General features: G+C 55.6%; 1 protein-coding gene across 1 annotated transcript; it reads right to left on the bottom strand.

The window, feature by feature from the left end:
• Window positions 1-2649: 2649 nt before the first annotated feature.
• LOC306955132 (protein phosphatase 1 regulatory subunit 12B-like) lies at window positions 2650-21143 on the bottom strand (the record flags this gene model as incomplete). The annotated part of the gene is made up of 6 exons (XM_079546370.1): window positions 2650-2736; window positions 10829-10879; window positions 11590-11643; window positions 11915-12019; window positions 12486-12613; window positions 20996-21143. The coding sequence occupies 6 exons, from the start codon at window positions 21141-21143 to the stop codon at window positions 2650-2652; spliced, it is 573 nt and encodes a 190-aa protein (XP_079402496.1).
• Between the last annotated feature and the right edge of the window lie 593 nt (window positions 21144-21736).

The raw sequence follows: 21736 nt of genomic DNA, 5'->3' as shown, positions 1-21736 counted from the left end.
GGAGATGGGCTGAGGTGTGAGGAGATGCGCCCACCCCTCCCCGGCCCCATAAAGTCGGACTCGAAGACACAATTTCTATTTTATCAACTCTTATTTATATTTATTTATAAATACTGTTGTGTTTACAAGCATCATAGATGTGAATATTATTCCCAAACTTTCAAACACATAATACTTATAATACTATATAACAACAACCAGTAAAACAAATCATTCATCTCAGGGTTTGAAAGGCCACTCAAAGTTGCATAAAAATACATTCTCTCCCCATCTGGAACGCAGTCCTGCTTCCTCCAGGAAGTTATTTACAAAGAGCCACCATCAAACTCGCAGCCACAACAGGGTTCACCCCAAGCAATAAAAACGAATTCACCCCAAGCACTGCTTAGAAAAAAAGCTCCGTGTTCTCCAAAGGAGGCACGTCTGACAAACTCTGCTTCAAGGAGGGAGCAGCGTTAAAATCCGCTTCCTTTGCGCTCCGTGCCCAGCGCAGAGCACGGCGTCGCACCCACCGCCACCTCGGTGCTTCCTGCAGACGCACTGAGAGCCCCGAGTCCCTCCTCACCCGCGGGGTTTGCGCTCCCATCGTCAGCACGGAGCGTCGGCTGCGAGCACAGAGGGGCGCGCAGCGCTGCATCCCAGCGGCGCTTTGGCTCCGCGCCCTCCGCATAACGGCTCCTCGTGGGCAGAGCGCAGCGGCAGCCCCCTGCAGGAAGGGGCGCAGCGCCGGTGCGGATGATGTCAGCTCGGGCTGAGCTTCTCCCAGCAGCCGGGAGCTCGGGCTGCCCCCTGCCTGCGGACCGGGATTGGGACAGGGCAGCGCTGCTGCAGCCAAGCCCGGGGTGAGGGTGGGAGAGAGCGTGGAGAGATGCAGCAGCGCTCACACAGGGCGCACCGAGGGGGAGCGGCGTGCAGGGAAAGCACTGACCGGAGCTCAGGGCTTAAAGCTGTTCCATAAAGGCAGGGATACGTGAAGCAGTAAACACTGCCTGCCCGGTGTGGGGCAGCGCTCTGCAGGAGCCCCGGTGATGCCAAAAGCGCTTCTCCTCCTCCCCGAAGCACAGCAGCAGAGGAACGGCCGCGCTGCACCGGAGAATGGCGCAGAGAGGAGCAGTGGGAGCTCCGTGCTGAGCTGCCCTGAGCCCAGCCAGCAGAGAGAGCTGAGGTGGGATGGAAGGACGGCAGGGGAAAATGGAGAATTAGAAAGAAACAAAAAATCCCCCGGGGAGAGGAAAATGCACAGGTGATAACCAGCAGGAGGCTCCAAGAAGCCCAGGACAGGCAGATGAATTTTTACCCTGTTGAGCAAAACTTGGTTGTACTCATGTTCAAGTATCCATCTGCATCTCAGCACAGAGCTGCCGTGCGCGGCTGCTGCCACTCCGAGCACGAGGAGCCCATGGCACAAAGTGGGAAACGGAGGGACAAAGGCAATGAGGGGGGAGGAAGAGGGAGTGGGGCTGCAGGCGGTGAGGAGAGCAGTCTGGTATGGGAGCTCAGCAGGGCAGCATGCAGCACATGCAGGAGTCGCTGCCTGAATGCCCACAGGGAGAACAATTTCAAACTGTTCTGAGTCCGTACAACATACAGAGGGTTGGGTTTTGTTTTTTTTTTTTTTTTTTGAGGTTTCCTTCAAGGCTGAGGCAGACTGCAAACTTCTGGTGGATGAAAAGACTCTGATGCAGCTCCCAGCATTCCCACTCAGCTCCCAGCCCCCAAAGACCCCCGGGCACCTGGAGCACAGCTACTGCAGCTCCGTGCCCAGTGCCCCAAAGCCCACCTGCGAGGATCTGTGCCACCAGGGCTCATTGCCCCTCTCATTTCCATTCCCCAGAAACAAAACCGTGCTGCGGTTCAGCTGGTCAGCCTGATGCTGAAAAGCCATTGCAGGACCTGAAATACCTGCCCAGGCTCCTCTGCAGGGCTCTGCCTGACGGCAGCCTCCCACACCAACACACCACACCAGGCTCCTTCTTCAGAAAGTTTGGCAAACGTCTGCAATTCCATCCTGAGAACAGCGGTCCGGGTGCAGGTCCCAGGTGCTGCTGAGTGCAGGGAGCTTGGTGGGAGCCCCGGGGTTTGCAGCACGGCACCCCATCACCAGCTGCACAGGAGGGGCATTTACCCACCAGATCTGCAATCTGACATTAAATAAAAACCAGCCAGGTCCCTTTGCTGTGCAAAGCAGCCGTCCCCACGTGCTGAAGGAATCAGCTCTGCTGCCGTTCCTCGTAGCATCACATTTCAACCAAAGTCCCACACTGCACACGGGCTGACGGGTGTCCGCAGAATCCTGGCCCACGGTCCAGGTCCCACCTGCAAAGGGCACAGATGTGCAGCACCAGCTCCGTGGGCATCGCTTTGCACAGCAGAGCTCCCTCCCGCACACCGTGGGCTGCTGGAAGGAGAAGTTTTGGCAGCTCAGCACCACTCCACATCCTCCTCCCTTGAGTCAAATGTCCGAGATAGCACAACATGCTGAAATTAAAACAGAATGGCCGGGGTGTGCGCTGTGGGGGGGAAAGGGCAGACAGGGAGCGTCCAGCCGAGGGCAGGGAGGAGCGATGCTGATGCCGTGGCTGCTGCGCGGGGGGCAGGAGGAAGGGGCAGGGCTCAGCAGGGCACCCCCCCGTCCTGCAGCTCGGCTCCCTACTTGGAGAGTTTGCTGATGACACGAATGAGTGCCCCGTTTTCGTCCTTCAGCCTTTGATTGTCCGATTTCAGCTCCGTCAGAATCTGCACAAACACAAAGAGGGCCGGGGTTACAGCAGGGCTGGGGCTCAGCTCAGCTCAGCTCCTCACACAGCAAAGCCCCCAGGAAAGCAGTGCCACGGAGCTCGGTTGGGACCATTTCTGAGCCCTTTCATCCAAACCCCCTCCCACAGGGCCTGGCAGAACAGAAAGCTACCAAGGCAGCTTTTCCCTGTGTCCATTTCCCCATTTGTCCAGGCCTGACACGTTTTCTGCCTTGGACTTCTAACTCCGGACGGGGCTGAGATCTTTAGAGCCGATCTTTAGAACAAAGCATCTCTTTGGGATCACACAACATTTAATGTCAGTGCTCACATCGTGGTCCCACAGACCACAATTAAACAGAGAGGGAAACAAACACCACCAACAGGACCTTCCCAGCACCTCCTCCTGGCCAACAAACCCTGACCCTCCTGCTTCCCACACTGCAGACCCTCAGGGAGCAGCTCTGGGGCTGCCCAGGCAGGAGGAGCAGAACAGCACTGGTGCTGTGTGTGTGGGGGTCACAGCTGGAGGTGGCACAAAGCCCAGCGAGCTGAGCGCTGACTCACCTGCATCAATGCAGACCTTGGAGGAATTCCCCTGAAATGAAATCCCCACTGCAGAGCTGCTCTGCCTTCTCCCCCTTGGCGCTGGAGCCCTGGCCCTGCCTGCAGGCAGCTCTACCCCAGCTCACAGCAGCGCTGCTCTGCGTCCCTGCACAGCTCCTGTAGCCCCACGTGCTCCATCCCCTGTGCTGGGGGTTCCCAAAGGAAGAGGTACCAGGGGCTGCACCCCACCACACAGCGGCCATTGGAACAGATGCTGTGGCTCATCATGGAATGAAGCCAAACTGCAGGCAGTGCCCAACACCGAGTGCCCAGGAATGGTGAGAAGGGCAAAGGGTTTGTGCCCTCACTCTGCACTTCCATTCCCTCCCAGTGACTCATCCTCACTCTCTGAAGGAGCAGTGATGCTTTGGCACAGGCTGCCCAGAGGTCACAGCGCTCAGACGCTGTGGGCACTGAGGAGATGGCGGTGGGCACAGCGTGGTGGGGCTGGGGATCTCAGAGGGCTTTTCCAGCCTTCACGACCCCATGGTTCTGAGCACACTGCCTCCACGTCCACAGCAATCGAAGGGCTGAGCCATCTGCTGAGGGCTGCACACAGCCCCCATCCCCTCTCTGTCACTGCCTGGGGTGGCTCTGCAGCATCCATCCCCATTTCACAGCTTACCGATGCTGGCTGTGCTTTACAAAAACACTTCAGTGCAACTTTGGTGATTTATTGGAACGGGAGGAATGGAACAACGTGCTTCCTGAAGCTTCCTGGCTGTTGCTCGGCTCCATCAGTTTCCAGTGAAGCTTTCTGGAAGTCACACGTCAGCCTTGCAAAGTGCAGAGCCTCTCGAGCAGAGGGCACTCCTCCCTTCACTGCAAACCAGGCTCAAGCCCCACAAAATAAACAGCACGTGAAGCAGGGCTGTACTGCAGGGGTCTGAGCAATGCTGCTCTGTAAATGTCTGTTAGAATGGCACAGAGGGACGGGGCCAGGAGAGCTCAGCCCCACGATGCTGATGTGCAGCGTCAGCACAGAGCGAGCTGCGAGCTGAGCTGTGTGCACTGCGACACACAGAAGGTGACACTGCAGAAATGATGTGGATTTTGGAAAATGAGATTCTCCGTGAAGTGCCACTGCAGTAAATCTGTCAGTTGAGAACAGTGACACGGCTGTACAGCTGTGATGTCCAAGGACAGCAAGGAGAGCAGCTGACAGGCAGCAGCAGCATCCCGTGCTGCACCTAAGAGAAGAGCTGAGGAAACCCAGCAGGGACGCAGCGCTGCTCCAGCAGGCAGCAATCAGCCTGCAAGCAAGCGGGGAGCGAGCATCCATCAACACCACAGCCTGCAATGGGACAGGGAGCAACGGGCAGAGAGGGGAAGCGGAGCTGCAATGGTTTCCTAACAGAAGAAGAGAGACAGGCGGCTTAAAGTCGGTGAAGCATCGCTGCTTTGAGGCTGTGGGAACAAGGGGGGCAGGGCCAGGCATGGGGCGACTTCTGTGGATTCAAAGCGGGCGCGTGGGGAGGCCGTTCCCTCTGACCCACAACACAAAGCAGCCGGAGCAGATCGTGGGCTCTGGCACTGAGGCTCGGGGAAGGGAAGCCCCAATTCCCCTGCTTAGTTTGTTTCTATGGTTAATCATCTCTGATATAATTTGTGTGCTAAGAATAGGCTTTTTCATACCTCAGTGCCACTTCCATCCCACTAGAGCACAGTGGTTCTTTTTTCCTTTAGGAAAAAATAGCTCTGTCTGTAGGGACCCAAATATCCCTACTAACCTGCAGAAGGCGTGCAGGGCCCAGCGAAGGGAGGAGGCACAGCTTTATGCCAGCACTGAGGCAACGGAGCAGCAGGAAAGGATGCAGTGTGACGTGAGGGTGCAGCTCCCAAGGCTCACAGCCCCATTTCTCTGCAGTGACTCCCAGCACACAGTGAGTGCACACTGCAGGTCGGCTCCGCTCGCACCGTCCCGCAGGAGGCAGCACAGATGCTGCAGTGCTGAGCTCACACCTCCACCTTCCACTGCTTCACAGGAGGGAAGGAGCTTGTTTTCATTGCTTAAGAAAACAAGAGAAAGTGCCGAAGGCTGATCGGTTCGGGATTCTCTTGAAATCACCTTCCTCTCTAAAATGCGCATTTTTCATGACGCCCCTGGAAACTCATTAATCATTCATCGCGACTTCGCATAATGCCAGCATCCTGCTGAACTCAGCCTGCCGACACCTCGATCAGACACACAGCACAGCGATGGCAAGGGGCACCGCCACCGACGGCAGCCGGCTGCGGAGCCACAGGGAAGCACCCGAGCTCCCACCCCTCAGTGCCACCCATCCGCTGCCGTGCCGGGTCCTGCTGCTCTTCCGGGCAAGGAGAAAGCAGCCCCCCCTGCTGCGGGCTGTTAGTGGGACGGCGGAGGTCAGCAGCTGCCAAGCAGAGCGGGGTCAGCAGAACTGAGAGCACACCGTGCGGGGAAGCCCTGCCTGGAGAGCAGCGAGCCGGTGCTTGCAGACCGTCGGCCGCATGCAGCCTGCAGCCCAGCCAGCCAGGGGAGACACGGCCACGGGAGCGGAGACCTGCCTGGAGGATGGAGGAGGGAGGCGAGATGAGCCGGACGGCAAATGGCTACAGCTCCTCTGATTCGGAGGGCTTGGCAGGCAGCGAGAGCCTGGCCACAACCCGCGTCAGAGCCCTGTTCTCGGCCAGCAGCTGCTCGTTCATCTGCCTCAGAGTGTGAATCTGTTTGAGCTGGTGGAGGTTCTGCAGAGAGGGACAGGAGGGGACGGGAAGATACGGAGAGAACACACCGTGGAGACAAAAGGGCACAGAAAGGTGAATTTAGTCCACAAGGGGTAAAAGAATAGAGAAAAAGAAAAGAGAAATGAGTAGCGGCGAGTGCTGGGTGGGCAGCAGCTCAGATGTGCACACTGAAAGCCCTCCGGCGCACTGACAGCATGTGGGGAGCCTGCCCTTCCCCCAGGGACCCCAAAGCCTTTAGAATGCTCCTTAAGTAAGTGGATTTCCCACCCAAAGCAGGATGGTCCTTAAGGGTGATTTTCTAATGACCCATAATGAGCTCCACCAGACACAGCTGTGGGAGTGAGCCACTGTGCGAACCATCATGCTGCCCCACCGCCACCATGGGCACTGGGAGCACTGGGAGCACTGGGAGCACTGCTGGCACCTGAGAGTTTCTGTGCCACTCCTCCCATGCTTCTCTGAGCACCGAAGCAGCTGCGCAGCAGTGAGCAGAGCTGCAGCAGAGCCTCTGCAGGGCACAGAGCTGAGCCATGCTCACAGCCATGCTCACAGCCAGGCTCTTGGCTCTGCTCCCCACAGCTGTGGGGTGGGTGTGGGTTTTTCCAAATAACCCGGCCCAAATTCAACTCTTCTTTGCCACAAGGCTCAGCCTTCAGAAGGAAAAAGGTAAGAACTGAAAGCACTCGTTTTTAATGACAGGAGCTCGAATGAGAACAGCCTGAGGAGGAGGCAGACAGAACACAGTGCTGCTCAGTACAGAAACCACATGAGCACAGAACAGGGCAGGAATGGGCGCCCAGGAGGGGTGGCACAGCCACACTGCAGCACCGAGACACGGCGTGGAAGCACAGGGGAAGGCAGAGCAGAAAGCTGGGCAGACATCACTGCTGCTCACACAAGGAGGACGCGTCCCCAGCAACACTACAGCAAAATGGATCGACACCAACAATGAATGGACACCAGGAGGTGTGAGGGCCGAGCGCTGCCTCCTGCACTGCATCCCTGCCCTGGGGTGGGGGGCAGGAAGGGAAGCACCCTCCAAAGGAGGGATTTTGGCTTCAGGAGACAAATCCCAGCCCAAGGCAAAGCGCCCTCCGTCCCTCCTGCAGCCTCCCCACACCTGTGTGTGTGGGGATGGAGGAGATGAAGGGGCTGCGGGGAGCTCCTTCCTGCCATGGGTCCCAAGGCAGCACTGCCTGCAAAATGACACCACCCTTAGCCAGGGCAGCGTTGGCACAGCTGTGAGAACTTCCACCTGATGTGCATGGAGCTGCCGGAGCTCCGCACAGAACTGCTGCACGCAGGGATGTTCTGTTTGAGGGCTCAGTGCCACACAGAAGCATTTTGGGCAGCCAGCAGTGCAGCCCCAGCTGCCCCTAAGCACTACCTTTGCTCCCCATGAAGGAACGGAGACCACATCCAAAAGCCTCACGATGCCAACGAAGGGATGCAGAGCAGGAAAGGATGGGGCTTGAGCCCAGCTGGCTGTGCAACCGCTCCTGCATCCAAGGGAGCACAGCTCCTGCTGCCTGGCCTTCACTGCGCCGCTCTGACACCAGACAGACGGACAGCTCGGGGGACAGACACCCTCCCCAACCCCAGATCCCAGCCAGCACGACCTGCCCCACTGCGCCGGCTGGACAGAGGACAGACAGACATCACTGTGTCCATCCTGCACCCAGGAGCTGCTGGTTGGACTGCAAGGGCCGTTTGTTCCTGCGGTATCGCAGCTTATAAATGCTCTCTGCTTTATTACAGCTGAGCATCTGGCTGGCAGAAAATGGCCAACATATGTAGAATGCAGTGCGTGCTTCGTGGGGTGGAAAGGATTGTGATCACTTCAGAGACCATCCTCGCTTCCCACACCAACAGAGCACGAACTGCAGCACAGCACGAGCAGACGCAGCTCAGCTCAGCGCGCTGTGCAGCTGGGAAAGGAGCACCTGTGCAAAAATGTGCGTGTGCTGCAGGTCGGATGGCTTCCTATTTATCATGCTCAAAGACAGCGAGCGAAGGCTGAGAGCTGGGCTGAAGCCAAAGGCAAAGACCAGAATGTGGATGATCCTGCTGTGATTGCTTATCGCTCTGCTTGATTCTTGGCTTACAGAAAGCAGGCTCCTCGGTTCAGCTGCACTTGCCTTCAATTAAAGGGTTTTGTGCCTGCAACACTCAGGGAAATCAGGATGCCCAAAGCATGCACAATGTACCAAGCCAGGAGGTGCGGCGCTGCTTCAGAGTAAAGAAGCTTCTGTGACCTTCAAGGAAAATTGCTGTGTTAAGTTGGGACCTCAGGCACTTGGCATTGAAATCAGCTCAGTGCAAATGCTAATTTTCTTTCTCCTTCCTCAGCCAAGTTGCTGCTGTATCTCCAGTCAAACCCTGCAGTCACTCAGGAACATGCCGTACTGCTGTGTCACCTTCCCAAGGGCTGCAGGAGCCCCTCCAGCACCACGGAGCTCCCTGCCATCACCAGTTTCACCACGCTCCTCTCCCCTTCTTGGCAGCTTCACCAGCAGCAGCTCAACTTATGGAAGGAACAAAGCCTGTAAGCTCAGCTTGGGCTGAACTACACAGCATTGCTGTCACAGCAACCCAGGACCTTCCTGTGACATTGCTGTGCCTCCTCTTCCCAAGGAGTCAGCTGCTCCCAAACTGCTCTGGACTCAGTGCCAGCCAAAGAGCAAACAGCTGCAGGTGAGCCCTGATGGACTGGTTCCATTCAGATGCTGGGAAGAATCCCAGTGACTGCAGTATGACTCAGAACCCAACGCCATGGCATGGCTGGGATTCCCCTTGCTGCTCTCCACCTTATAGGGAACTGGTGGATTTGCTTAAATTGCTCTTTCTGATGCTGCTCAATAGCTATTCAATTAGCAAAAGTAGCAGGAATGCAAGCATAGCCAGTACTAAGAGATTTGTTTTCCTGGCACTACTGACTCAGCAGGGACTAATACAGATGTTCTGCAGAGGTTATCTCATTCTACACAAGCACAGCTGGGCTGCATCCTGCTTTAAGACGTGATGTAAGTGGACGTGGAAAGCCTGCCTTCCTTCTGGACTTCCATTGTCAGAGCCTTCACACTTGTTTGCATGTCACAGCACAGTCAGGTGCTCAACACATGCTCGAGTTTTTGCAAAGTCTGGTGGGGTGGAAACCCAGCAGTGCCTCAGAAGAGACACTTTCAAATTTCACATCTATTTATTCCACTAACAAAAGGCTGCTTGGGTCTGCAGAAAGAGGCAGCATCACTCCCAAGGAGCTGAGCTCGTCCTCAGGCAGACCACGGGCTGCTGCAGCCATGTGCTGCCTCCTGCATGGCCAGCAGCTTCTGGGTAACACAGGAACACACCAGACTTCACGTGCTGCTTTTCCCACAGCACCTTCTCAGCTTCCATCCACCTGCAGCTCCCGGCTCCCCCAACCAGAGAAGCTGTGGCTGTGTCCAGCAGTCCCTGCAGGCATCTTCTCTCATTAATTGCTTTCTGAACCAATAGAAGTGCTCAAAATCAACAGGCCACTAGAGGACACCAATTTGTCTTTTTACTCCACGGACTGAGCTGGTTTGTGAAGAGATCTGCAGGGCTAAAGCAATGCCACAGAGTGCTCCTGCCCGTGCTTTCTCTTGGAGGCTGCATTTCTGTAATGATGGGAAAGTCCCTCCGCAGCTCATGGTTGCCACTTGCTGAGAGGAGGAAGGATTTGGAATCCAGGCACCCTCAGCCCTTGGTTGCTCCCCTTTGAGCACATCCACATTCATTTCGTCCTCTTTGAAAGACCAAGAGAGCCTTTGCAGCAAGACTCCACCAAATTGTTGAGACTTATTGCAGTAGAAGACGCAGCAAAAGCCAATCTATCCTTTCAAAGGTGTATGCCTGGTAAAGATATGAAGCTTGAAATAGAAGCACAAAGCGGGAACCACCTTGAGGGTGGCAGGAATCATTTCCATCAGCGCGCCGCTGACATCCCCAGGTCCTGCCTTGTCAGAGCGACGCGGTCCCACCTGGATCATCCTCAGAGGGGAGGGAAGCACAGCACGCAGGACCAGAGGGCCGTTCTGTGAGGACAAGCATTCAAGTGCAGCATAAAATCACGGAACGCTGCAGGATCACTGTGAAGCTGTAGGTGCACCCAGGTGGCAAACACTGCATCTGCACTGCGGTGCTCCCTGCCAGCCGCGGGGCTCCGTCCCAGCAGGGCCACGGGAGGGGAAGGCAGGGAGCAGTCGGTGGGTGGGCTGGGAACAGCAAGCCATGCTGGACTTGGGAGCAAATTCCTCTTTGCTGAGATCCATTCCAGCCTGACTTACTGACGCAGCCTTCCACACACATGCTGTAGGACAGAAATGCAATCACTGTGTGCTCTGTGCTGGCCAGTGCGCGTGATCTCAAAAGCCAGCTTTGTCTTCTTACCCATCTGGATGGAGCCACAACGGCTTCGCTTGGGCTGCAGACTATCCAGCAAACTGAAACTCACGGATGCCACAGGTTAGTCTCAGAAAGCATTTGGGGAGAATAGCCTTCCCAGTTCTCAGGGCAAACAACATAACAGGTAGAACACGTGGTGCGATTCGATGGATGCTAACAGAGGGCTCAACACTACTCCGTGTTTGGAGAACACAGCCATTAAAGCAAGGCCTGGATGCACAACGGAAGGCACTCAGAGGTGAGATGAGCCCCTTCCCATGTATAGCTTTAATATCCTACTCCTGGGTGACAGTCCCAACAGACGTTAATACAGAGCATCAAAATCACAACAGAGGGAACAGATTATTCCCTACCTTCATCTCCTCCTCCATTTCAGAGAGTTTCCGCTCCAGGGCTCGCTTCTCCTGTTTACAGGGATTCATAACAGAGACGGTCAGAGGTGTTTACAAGAAAAACAAAGCGTGTTCTCTTTTAAAGAAAAGCAAAAGTCTTGCATTTCTACAGGAGCCATCACCAAAAAGCACCTCAGACACTGCACAGCCTGGAGCAGAGCAGATGGACGTGGCAGCAGGCCGTGTGCTGGGGCCCATTTTGCCCCTGCACGTGAGGTGGAGCACAGCTCTCAGGTCCATTCCAACCTTGACCTCAGGGTCAGTTAAGACTCAGCCAGACACCACAGCTTAACTTATTGCAACAAATCCGACTGCTTGTTAGGAGGACGGAACGTTCATTCAATCAGATTTCAAGAGTAATCACAAGGATGGACACCCAGCCCGTGCTTTGTCTTGTTTTCCCTCCCTCCTGAAAGTTCTTATTTATGAGGATCAATAACATTTTAAATCATAATGGACTGACAGCCCTGTAGGACCGTGCAATACAATCTGCTGCTCTGTCGCTTCCTATAATGAAAGAAGGAAGTCAGAACATGGCTGATCTGCAAAGGGAGCAGAAAAGTCTCAGGCACAAAAAGGTCAGAACACAATTATAGCCGTGCACTGCTCTGCAAGGCAAAAATGTAACATCTTTTAATTAACACTTTCCTTCCAGAAATTAGTATGCCCTGTAGAGCAGCACAAGGCAAAGGCAGAGCCCAGAAGAAAGCAGACACACATACCCTTTTCTCCATCTCCAGCATGCTGGACCGGTCAGAAGTTTTCTCCTGTTTCTGCTATGTAATTAAAAATAGAAAGCTATTAAAATGGAGAGGCATTCACACGATGCTGTACAAAGGCTGGACAGCCCACAGATGCACTTGCCCAGAGAAGCAGCAGTCCTTAGAGAATCACACACACCACACTGCTTTCTGTGCGATGTGACACCAGTCTCCCCTGCAGCAGCTTCCCTCCTGAGCGCTGCATCCCCTCCCTCACCACAGATGTGTTGGCATGGCACGGGGCAGCGCTCGCTTTGCCCAGCAGAGGAGCAGCTTTTGGCCTTACCTGGGCTGCCTTTTCCAACTTGGATTTGATGTCAGCCAGCTCGAGCTGCGCTTCTTGCAGTTTTGACTTCAGCTTTTGATTTTCAGACAGGGCGCTTTCGTACAACTGAAATGCAAACATTTCAATTGACAGGGCTGCTGTTCAGCCACTGTGCTCCAAACAGACACTTTTCACACGGCCTTTGCATCACGCACACCTGGCAGCCCGTGTTACTGATTTCAAGGATCGTGCTGAAAGCTTCAGAGCTTTTAGAACAAATAATTCCGGAGTGTCCTAGCAGCACAAAATGATTCAGCTGGGGGTGCACGCTGTGGCCATGCTGGTAGCATTCAAGGTCAGCCTTTTCTTCTCCTTTACAAATCCCTTCCCCATCTCTCCAGCCCGATCCCTCACTCCCTGTTCCCCAGGGGGTCCCTTCACCCCCTGTCCTGTTTTAGCCCTCTGTAGGACTGACGCGTTTGGGAACAGCGAGCATCATTCCCAAAGGCAATGGAAACAGACAATGCTCCAAAGACAGTCGGTGCAGCTTCCGAGGTGCAGCCAGTGACAACATTACATACAGAAACCCCACCTTTTTGTAGTCCCTGTTGCTCTCCTCTTCTGCCCTGCTGCTGAGGGCTGCTAGGCGGTTCTCTCTGCGGCTGTAGGCACTGGAGCGGCTGGAGGCACGGTCGCTGTAGGAGTCACTGGTGGCAGGGGCTGTAGCTGCTTCCAACCTGCAAGGCAAAGACGCAGCACTGTGGAGCAGCTGCAATGCAGGGAATGCCAGTGTGACACAAAGGTGAGCAGAGCCCCGTGCTGAACCAACTGGGAACAGCCCAGCGGATATCAGCCCAAACCCCAGCGGGCAGCAACGTCCCATGCACTGCTGGGATCCCACCTTCATGGTGGGAATGGGCTCCATGCAACGGGACGTCGAAGGTTTTGATCTGCTCATGGCTGGTGGGTGACTGGAGGAGCAAAGGAAGAAAGCAGAGTGGCCCAGCAGCTGGGCTGAGAACCCACTGGTCAGAGCCAGGGATGGCTCGTGCCATTGATGTGAAGGAGGGGAACCCCCAGAGCTGTGCAAAAATGGGACGCAGAAAAAAGTCTTAAATCTAAAATATTAAATCGGAAAAAAAAAAACCCCGAGAAACAAAGTTCTTACCTGGAAAGTCGTTCATGCTGAAGGAAAGAGGGGAAAAAAAAAGAAAAAAAGGGAATTAATGACCAATGAACTAACAGTGCAGCCCCAGCAGCACGTTGCTCCCACCCAGCACACACAGCCTGCACCAAACTGCGACCCAGCGACTGCTGCAGAGCCTTCTCAACTGCTTCTGCTCCTCTGAAGCGTTTCAGATTTCATTTCCTTCACAAACCCAAAACCTACACAGCCTTGGCTTTTAAATCCTCGCGTCCAGAACTGAAGCCCATTCCTGGGCCCCAAACTCATCCATTGTTTCCCTTTCACATCAAATAGCCGTGCTGGCTTTGATCGCTGCCCACCTTTTCTCCACGGCCAAATATCCACAAGGAAGGAGAGCTCTGCAGGGCGAGAGGAGCTCAGCAGGAGCTGTGGGGAGGCTGAGGAGCTCTCAGCCCCACAGAGCCTGGGGCACATCGGGCTCTTCCTTCCCCACCTGCATTCCCATCACAGCAGAGCAATGCCCAGCTCTGCCTTCGCTGCAGCCGCTGGTGCTCTTAAAGCACACTGACCTGGGCCAGAGGGGATTACAGGAGTTTTGCTTGGCGCTGCCGTGTCCTGCGGGGCCAACTGTGGTAAACCACAGCTTGTAGTGGAGTTCTCTGCACCAGGCAGTTTTCTCCTACAAAAGCCAAAGTCAAACAGAACAGCACGGGCTCCTGTGCGATGCACTGCTCCCATCCTCGGCTCCCCCCCATGAGCTCCTCTGAGCATGGGTGCATTGAGCTCAGCCTGCACCACAGCAGGAACACAACAACACGGCAGGTACTGCAAGTCACCACATTTCTAATTCCTCCAACCCCAACACAACCCCCGTCTTCTGCTCAAGAAGGAAACCACCCCACACAGCCCTGGGGCCTTGGCCAGGACAAAGGAACTGAACCAAAGCTGAAGCCTCACAGCTGGAGAGCACATTCAGCTGGAGCTGCTAAATCCAAAGCCCAAACCCTGCCATCAGTCGGCATGTCCTCCCCAGGGCTGTGCCTGCAGGGGCTCCATCCGGCTGAGCACAGGGCTGCAGCAGAACCACGGCAGCAGCTCCAGCCCTGTGCTACAGCCTGAACATCCCGAGCTGGAAGGGGCCCACAGGGAACTGCATCCTTCCCCAGCCTTCCACCTGCAGCCGCCTCCCAGCGCGGTGCTGCAGTGAAGTGGTGCTTCTGAGACACAGATGATACCATATAAAGGCCGGGTCTGGAGAGCAGAGGCTGAACAGAACTCTGCAGCCACTGCTGGCAACGGCCCCGCTGTGATGGAATCACAAACCAGCTTCCACCAGAGGATCGCTCCTCCTCTCGCTATTACCGTCAGGGAAGGAAGGGATGTTTCTTTTGTTTTAGATCAGTTTCTGTCTCAGCCTCTTCTTGAGGTCTGCACACAGGCTACGCTGGTACCCCAAGGACCAGCTTTCTCCGTTCTGCTTTTAAAACGATGACAGAAGAGAGGAGCCATCTCCACCAGGCCCAGCTCCCTTCCAGCCCAGCCCTGCCCTGCATTCGGCCACAGCACCCTCAGAAACCTCCAGCTGCAGCTGGGCTGTCCTCCCTGCAATCACTGCTTCTCTGCTCAAACAACCAAATGCCATTTAAATGGCAGCAGCATCACCTGCCGTGCTGCCCGAGGGAGCAGAGCACTGCATGCCCTGAGCTCAGGGGCGCAGCCTCAGCCTCCATCACTCCCTGAAGGAGCAGAGGGCAGCAGCAGCTGAGTCCACCAAGCAGAGCCCTCCTGGCTGAACAGCACACGGCCTGGTAGGGTTCAAGCAATGCTGAGAACCAGCTGTACCGACCCTACAAATGCACCATCGTATTTTCCACGTTTTTTTTTCCCACTGGTAACGTGGAGCTGCTCTGTCAGCATCGCCCCCAGCGCTGCGTTTCCCCAGGGATCCGAAGCTCCACAAGAACCAGCAGCAGCCACGGAAACACGGGGCTGTGCCATGAGCCTCCCCAGCTAAACAGGGTCAGGGCGGGGGGAGGAGGGCCCCAGGGAGCAGCACGGCTGCCCTGGTTCTGAAAGCAGCATGCAGCCAGGCAGGACCTGCAGCCCGGGACGCGAGCGCTGATGGCTGGTAAAGGAAAACTTCGACACGCAGAGCAGCGCTGCAGGGAGAGCTGCCAGGTTTCTGGTCAGCATCAGTGCTCAGAGCTCTCGCAGCAGGAGGATGGGAGTGGGGTTTGCACGTGCACCTCGACCTACAGCCACACACCTCGGGTCACATCCTTCCTCCTGGCTGTGGGATGGCAGCACAGTGCTGGGGTGGCACCGCCTGGCTACTACTGCCAGCTCCCCTGGGCTGGGGTAGAGCTGGCTGAACCCCACAGGGCTGCAGAACACAGGGCATGGGAGCAAACAGCATATGGAATCATACAGAGGTTTGGGTCGGAAGGGACCTTACCATCATTTAGTTCCAACCCCTGCTCCAGGCAGGGACACCTCACAGCACGCCGGGTTGCTCCAAGCCGATGCTGCGCAGTGCAGGAACGCTGCAGGGTTTGGGTTTTGGATGGAGGAAGGCAGGAGTTTTCCCTTCAAAATACACAAACTCTCACAGCTGTTTGAAGTTCAGTAAGGTAAAATTAAAACCAAATTCCTCGCGGAAGGTTTGGCTGAAATGAAGCCCTGAAATGCGGCGCCAAGAGGGGCTCAGCCTTCTGCCAAGGCAGACACTGCCCCATTGCTTCCAGATGCATTCTTCTGCTGCTCACACCTGGCCCAGCACAGGCAGAACAAGTCCACTATTTACATTTCCACCCCCCCCAAAAAAGATGCTGTTGGAAAATTTCATGGTTCTTTATCTCCCGTTGGCCAACCTCGGGAAAATCTGCACTATTTTAAGATAGTTCCCAAGGAATTCATTTCGGTGCTTTGTTTCAGGGATCTGATCACCCCTATGATCAACCGCCACTTTGCAGGATGCCAGGGCACAGCCACAGCCCCACTTCCCCCCCAGACCCACACAGAAAGCCCCAACAACTCCTCCAACGGTGTTGGCAGCCATCCTCCTGCTGAGCCCCTCTGCCTGTGGGCTCACAGTTCTCCCTGTGATGTGCACAATGCTGCAGGGAGCTGCACCCTGCTGCAGACTGTGCTGTCTGCTCCCACCCCACTGCAGGTTTGCTGCTCTGCTGCACGGCTGCTGCAGGAGGGTCAGCCCTTGTGCACGGCGTGCAGCTGGCAGGGAGCGTGGGGCTGCACTGCAAGAGCTGTGGGGAGGAGCAGGGATGGGTTTGGTGCGTGGTGCAGCTTGCAGTTGGACCTGCGGGCTGGGCACAACCAGTGCTCAGGAAGTTTGGTTTTCCAAAGGGCGCAGAAGAATTACAAGGTCTGTTTTGAACTCTGCTTCTCTGAGGTCGTTGCCTCGCTGGGAAAGCTGCTGTGCTGACCCAGCGCTGCGGCTCAGCTCCCCGCCAGCTCCAGCCTGGTGATGGATGCTGCTGCCTTCCGCCCGGGCTGCACCGCTGCGAATGCAAGGATCACAAATCCCACTGCCGTGATTGATAACACAGCCAAACCACCTCCATCTAACCCCCAACTCCCCAAAGCCCTACGCAAAGCATGTTTTCACAAACGATAAATCAAAAAGCTTTGCTTAAGAAAAACTGCCGTTACTGAAGCATAATATTAAAAGTCCATCTGAGCTGGAATAGCAGCCTTGGCTGCTGCCTGCAACACATTGCATTGCTTACGGCACGAAACAAACACGCAGCTGGGGGGGCTGACAGCAGCAGCACCTCCATGGCCCCAGCACAGGCAGCTCCCCTGTGCTCCCCCCACCCCCTGCCTCAGTTCCCCACTCCTCCGTGGCCCCTCGGCTCAGCCCCAGCTGCACTTCATTACTGCTGGCTCTGGGGGATAGAGCTCACTGTGTAAAGCACTGAGCTGGATTGTAGTTTAATTTAGGAGAGGCCACAACTCAGAAACCTGGGTCTGCTGCTCTGATTTCTTTTTTTTTTTCCCCTTCTTTTCGAAGGGATCAAGTTTTATTGCTGAAAAACTTCATTTTGCAAAGCGCTCCAGACATGAGGAAATCAAAGCTGAAGGGCCAAGTGACTGAGAGGAGGAGATTGCTGCTCCCAAACTTCTTAATGCCATGGGGCTGCAGACAGCAGCTCCTCCCCTGCCCTGCACACACTGCTGGGCATTCCCAGGTGTTATCATGGTGTGTTTAAATATCTATTTGGAGCCCCAGTTGCAGCTGCTAAAACCAACCTGTCCTGTTGCAGCCACGTAGCATTTCTGTGACAACTGCATGGGCACAGGGAGTGCTTGCATGGAAAAGCCATTAGGGCTGCTGAGGTATGCTGGGCTGTCTGCACTGCACGGAGCATCCTGTGCTGTCAGTTAAGGCTGTTGGTGCTGCCTCCCTCTCTCCTCATTTGTTTCTGTCTAAAACAGCTCCGGAGCTGCTGCCAGAGGTGATCTGAGCCCAAACCTGCCCGAGGATGTCAGCTCCAAAGCTTTGCTTCTTCAGGAGTGACCTCAGCTACAGGGGGTTACTAAAAAGAACTGACAAGTCCTTGTAAAAAACAAAACCAACCCAAGAAGCAGACCAAGCTAACCTGAGGTCAGCACTCCGCATCTGTCACCAGGGGCAGCTCCAAGGACGGGGCAGCACCTCCAGGGTGGGAGCCAGCACAGATGTGCCCGCAGCTGCACAGGTCCAGCTGCAGTGCCCAGAGGCAGTGGGGCAGACTGAGCCCTGCCAGCTTTGTTTGCTATGGGTTCGTGTTCTTCTTATGGAAAACAAAGCTATAATGGGCTCCTGCCACTGCAGTAAACACTGGTTTGCAATTCAGAGGTTAGAGTGGTTTTCTGCCTCTGGCTTCCATCCGCTCTCCCCTTCCACCCATTCCCATCCCACAGCACCTCCCCGTCCGCCCCGGGCTGAGCCCAGATCAGATCTCCTCTCCTCACCCCTTCTGCACACCGGGCTCCCCCTGCAGCACTGGGCAATCCCACAACAGCACTGCGATCCCAGGCAGCCTCTCCCCATCTGCTGACCTGGATCCCTCCATGGAGCAGCACAGAGCAGGCGCTGGAGGGGAAGGGCAGGAGCCGTGCACACCGTGCTGGTGTTGCACCACGTGCCTCCAGCTCTGGGAGCAGCACACCCAAAGCAGCCAGATCCCGATGGGATTTCAACACATGGGAAACATCATCCCACCCTGCCATGCACAGCACCCTGCAAGAGCCCTCCCAGGGCAGAAACGACTTATTTTGGTAATATGGACACGCAGTGGGGCCACGTCTGCCTAGAAAATGCCACAGGGTTGGAGCATGGCCTCAGCCAGCAGCCTGTGGACACTGAAGAGCTGCCACACTCCCTGCTTGCCTTTGGCTTGAATCAATGGCTTGATTCCTAGGAAAGGAGGAGAGCTGAGAAAGTTTAACTACAGAGACACAGCCGGGGTGTAACACTTCACATGGGTCACTGCATGCACCAGGGCTCCTGCTATGGACATAAGGGTGGTCGGAGCTGCCCAGCCCTGAGGATGACTGCGTGCTCCCAATGCATTTCCAGATATGGGCATTTACAGAGGAAACAAACAAAACACAACAAAAAGAAGAGCAACAAACAGAACCCAGAAGGATTTCTTGCTGATATCCATCTAAGGAACAGGACGCCTGAGAAACAACCAGCGATCGGAGCAGCAATAAACAAACCAGGCAGTGGAAGGAGCACAGCCTGAGGTTAATTGCCTTAAAGTTCAAGTTTCGGTATCCTACGTTTTTGCTGGCTAAGGGGAGAGGACAGCAGTTTCTGCAAACACTGTGTAATGAGCCAGCAGTGCAGACACGAGGAGAAGAATGTCTGGAAACAACCGGCCTGACCCCGCTCCCATGCAAGCAGCATCACTTTTATCACCAGCAGGACGAGCCCAGGCTGCTCAGTGCAGACCAGGAAGATAAAGGTTCCTGGAGAACTGTTTGCAGAGCACTTGTTATCCCCTCAAGCTGTGCAGCACAGCAAATGATTTGTGCAGCTCTGCCTAATGCCAGAGTACAGCCGGCACCTCTAATAACTGCAGCCATGCTCAAGTGGTCACAGTGCCGTTCAGCAGAGTGAGAAGGGGCCATGAGCTGCTCCCCCCCATTGCCAGGTGGGGCTGTGATGGCAGCAGGAGCTCCAGAGGCACCCGAACGTCCCCAGAAAGTGCAACAGTGCATCGGCAGCACTGCCTGGGGGTGGGGGTTCACCATCCCTGGAGGTGTTGAAGGGCAGACGCAGTACTGAGGGATGTGGTTTGGTGGTGCTACTGAAGGTTGGTGGACGGTTGGATCAGACGACCTCAGGGCTTTTTCCCAACCCTACTGGTTCTATGACACAAGAAGTATCAGGCACCGGGAGGTGCTGACCCTGCAATGGCCCATGGAGCTGCTCACATACCAACACACTGCACAGCTTCCTCGTGTGCCTTCTGCTCGAGCCCTCCCCTATGGTGCTGTTATATTCCAGGTATTGCCCTTCTTAGAGCGTGCAATAACTCACTGCAAAGTGCTCACCCTTCTCATCGTTAAAGGCAGAAAAAAAAGCACGTGTGGTTTTATCCTAACAGCCAACAAGGAAGGCTACGAGCAGCAGGGCAAAGGCAGGGCCAAGGGCATGCCACAGGAAGCTGCTCTGCAAATGGCATCAGAATGCAGCTGTCTGCCCAAGGAACAAGCCCTTCTTTGGGCTGCCTGCTGCTCCAGGAGGTTTCCATGCCTGTCCCTCACTGCCTGCCCAGCTGGGATCGTTCAGCATGCACAGCTCTGCTGGGATCGATCGGAACCGGATGGAAATAGGAAAGGCTCCAAGATATCACATTCCCACCTGTTTTATTAAGGCTGCAAGGGCTGCCAATATTGTGGGCATGGGAGCAGAGGGGAAACACACAAAAAATACCATGGCACAATCCCATAGGAAAGTACACTTAATTATTGCTTTTGCTCACGGCAGAATTACATTATCTTGGAGAAGGAATTAACTTGGAGACTTTGTTTCAGCTAGAAGCAAATCCTGCCCAAGCATCGGCTGCTTCCACAGCCCTGACACGCCAGTGTGTCCTGCACCCACTGCTACCACTGCTGCAGGCTCCCAGGAGCTGCAGGCACAGTGGGGTCAGCTGCCATGGGACCCAGCTCACAGGGGGTGACCCCAAAACCCCAGGGATGCCCCAGGCAGCACCGCTGCTACTGCCCCACAGAGGGGCAAACGCCCCCTGCACAACCAGCACTATGCTGCTTCCAGACCAGGAGCAATGGAGCAGACCATGCAAACACCTGATCTGAGCGAACCTCAGTGCTCAGACTAATGCAATGCTTGCATCTAAAATCAATCTGCCTTTTTTCAGGCTCATTCCTCCAGGAGTGAATGGACTTCCTCCAGGATGCCTAAGACTCCTTGGCTGCAAAGAAGCTGCCCATACCCTGATGGGGATGCAGGGGTCCCCACAGCCTCCCCCGGCCAACACCAGCACTCTTACAGCCTTCCCACTCCCAAAACACCTCCGCACAGCAGCACACGCCGCCATCCTGCCCTGCTGCTCCTCCTGGTGCAGGTGGTTCTCTTTATTTTTTCTACTGCTGGAATTACTAAACCAGACCACAGCTCCTAGCTGGATGCCGGCAGCATCGCAGCGCTGATGGAAGCGCACAGCTTAACAAGCTGCTCAGGCTTTGCCTCATTTTCCTCGCAGACATAACCTATGGAGAGAGATGTCTGTGCCCGCTGTGAGCGCAGGGCAGGGGAACACCATCACAGCAGCTCCCCGCAGCACCGGTGCCAATCAGCACCGCTCCAGAAACCTGCAGCCTTTCCAACCTGTTGCTGCAGAGTCACCTTCCCGACTTTCACTTCACCCCACGCTCCTTCCAAAGCAAACCACGGCCGCGGCAATCCCAGGGCATTCCACCAACCCCAGCGGGCCGCCCTGAGCACAGAAAGGAAAAGCTGCTTACTCTGAGCGTCTTTGCAATCGGGGAAGGAGAGGACGGGGGTGAATCTGACTGGGACTTCCTGCTCCGCGTGTAATCCTTGCTCCTGGTGAACAGAGACGACATGGCCCTGCAGGCTGGGTCACCGCAGAGCAATAAAGCTGCGCTCTCCCGTCGCTGGGCAGGTCCTCCTCCCAAGGTCAGAACAAACTAATTAAACTATTCGCAGCTCTGGTAATTAAACCCTGCTGGTTAAGGTGTACAATTTTAGGCATTAATCTGCTGCAGGGGGAGCTGAGGCTCCGAAAGGTTCCTCGTCTGAGCAGAAGAGGCGGCGTCCGCAGTGCCCACGCAGGGACATCTCCTGTCCGGAGCCGCAGGACCAGGGGCTCTCCTTCCCAAAGCCGCTCAGGAAAGCTCTCCCAGCTCAGTGGGAAGAGCAGGAGGAACAGCCGAGGTCTCTAGACCAGACGCTTTTCCAAAGAGTTAAAAAAAACAAACCCAAACCACCACCAAAAACCTGTTGTACTCCGGCACGCTGCTGCCAGCTCTCTGCCGTGGCTGCGCCGAGCCGCATGCTTTAAGAGAAACCCGAAAGCATAAATCAGGAACAAACACGGGTTTGGAAAGGGGCAGGCCAGCTGAAGTTGTGTTTTGTTCCGTCCTCCTCCGGGCGCCGTTCCCCACGCGCACGCTGCTCCTTCCCGCCCCGCTGCCGC

This window comes from Tetrao urogallus, assembly GCF_951394365.1.
Source record: "Tetrao urogallus genome assembly, chromosome: 24".
NCBI lineage: Eukaryota > Metazoa > Chordata > Aves > Galliformes > Phasianidae > Tetrao > Tetrao urogallus.
This window is presented reverse-complemented; position numbering and strand designations above follow the sequence as displayed.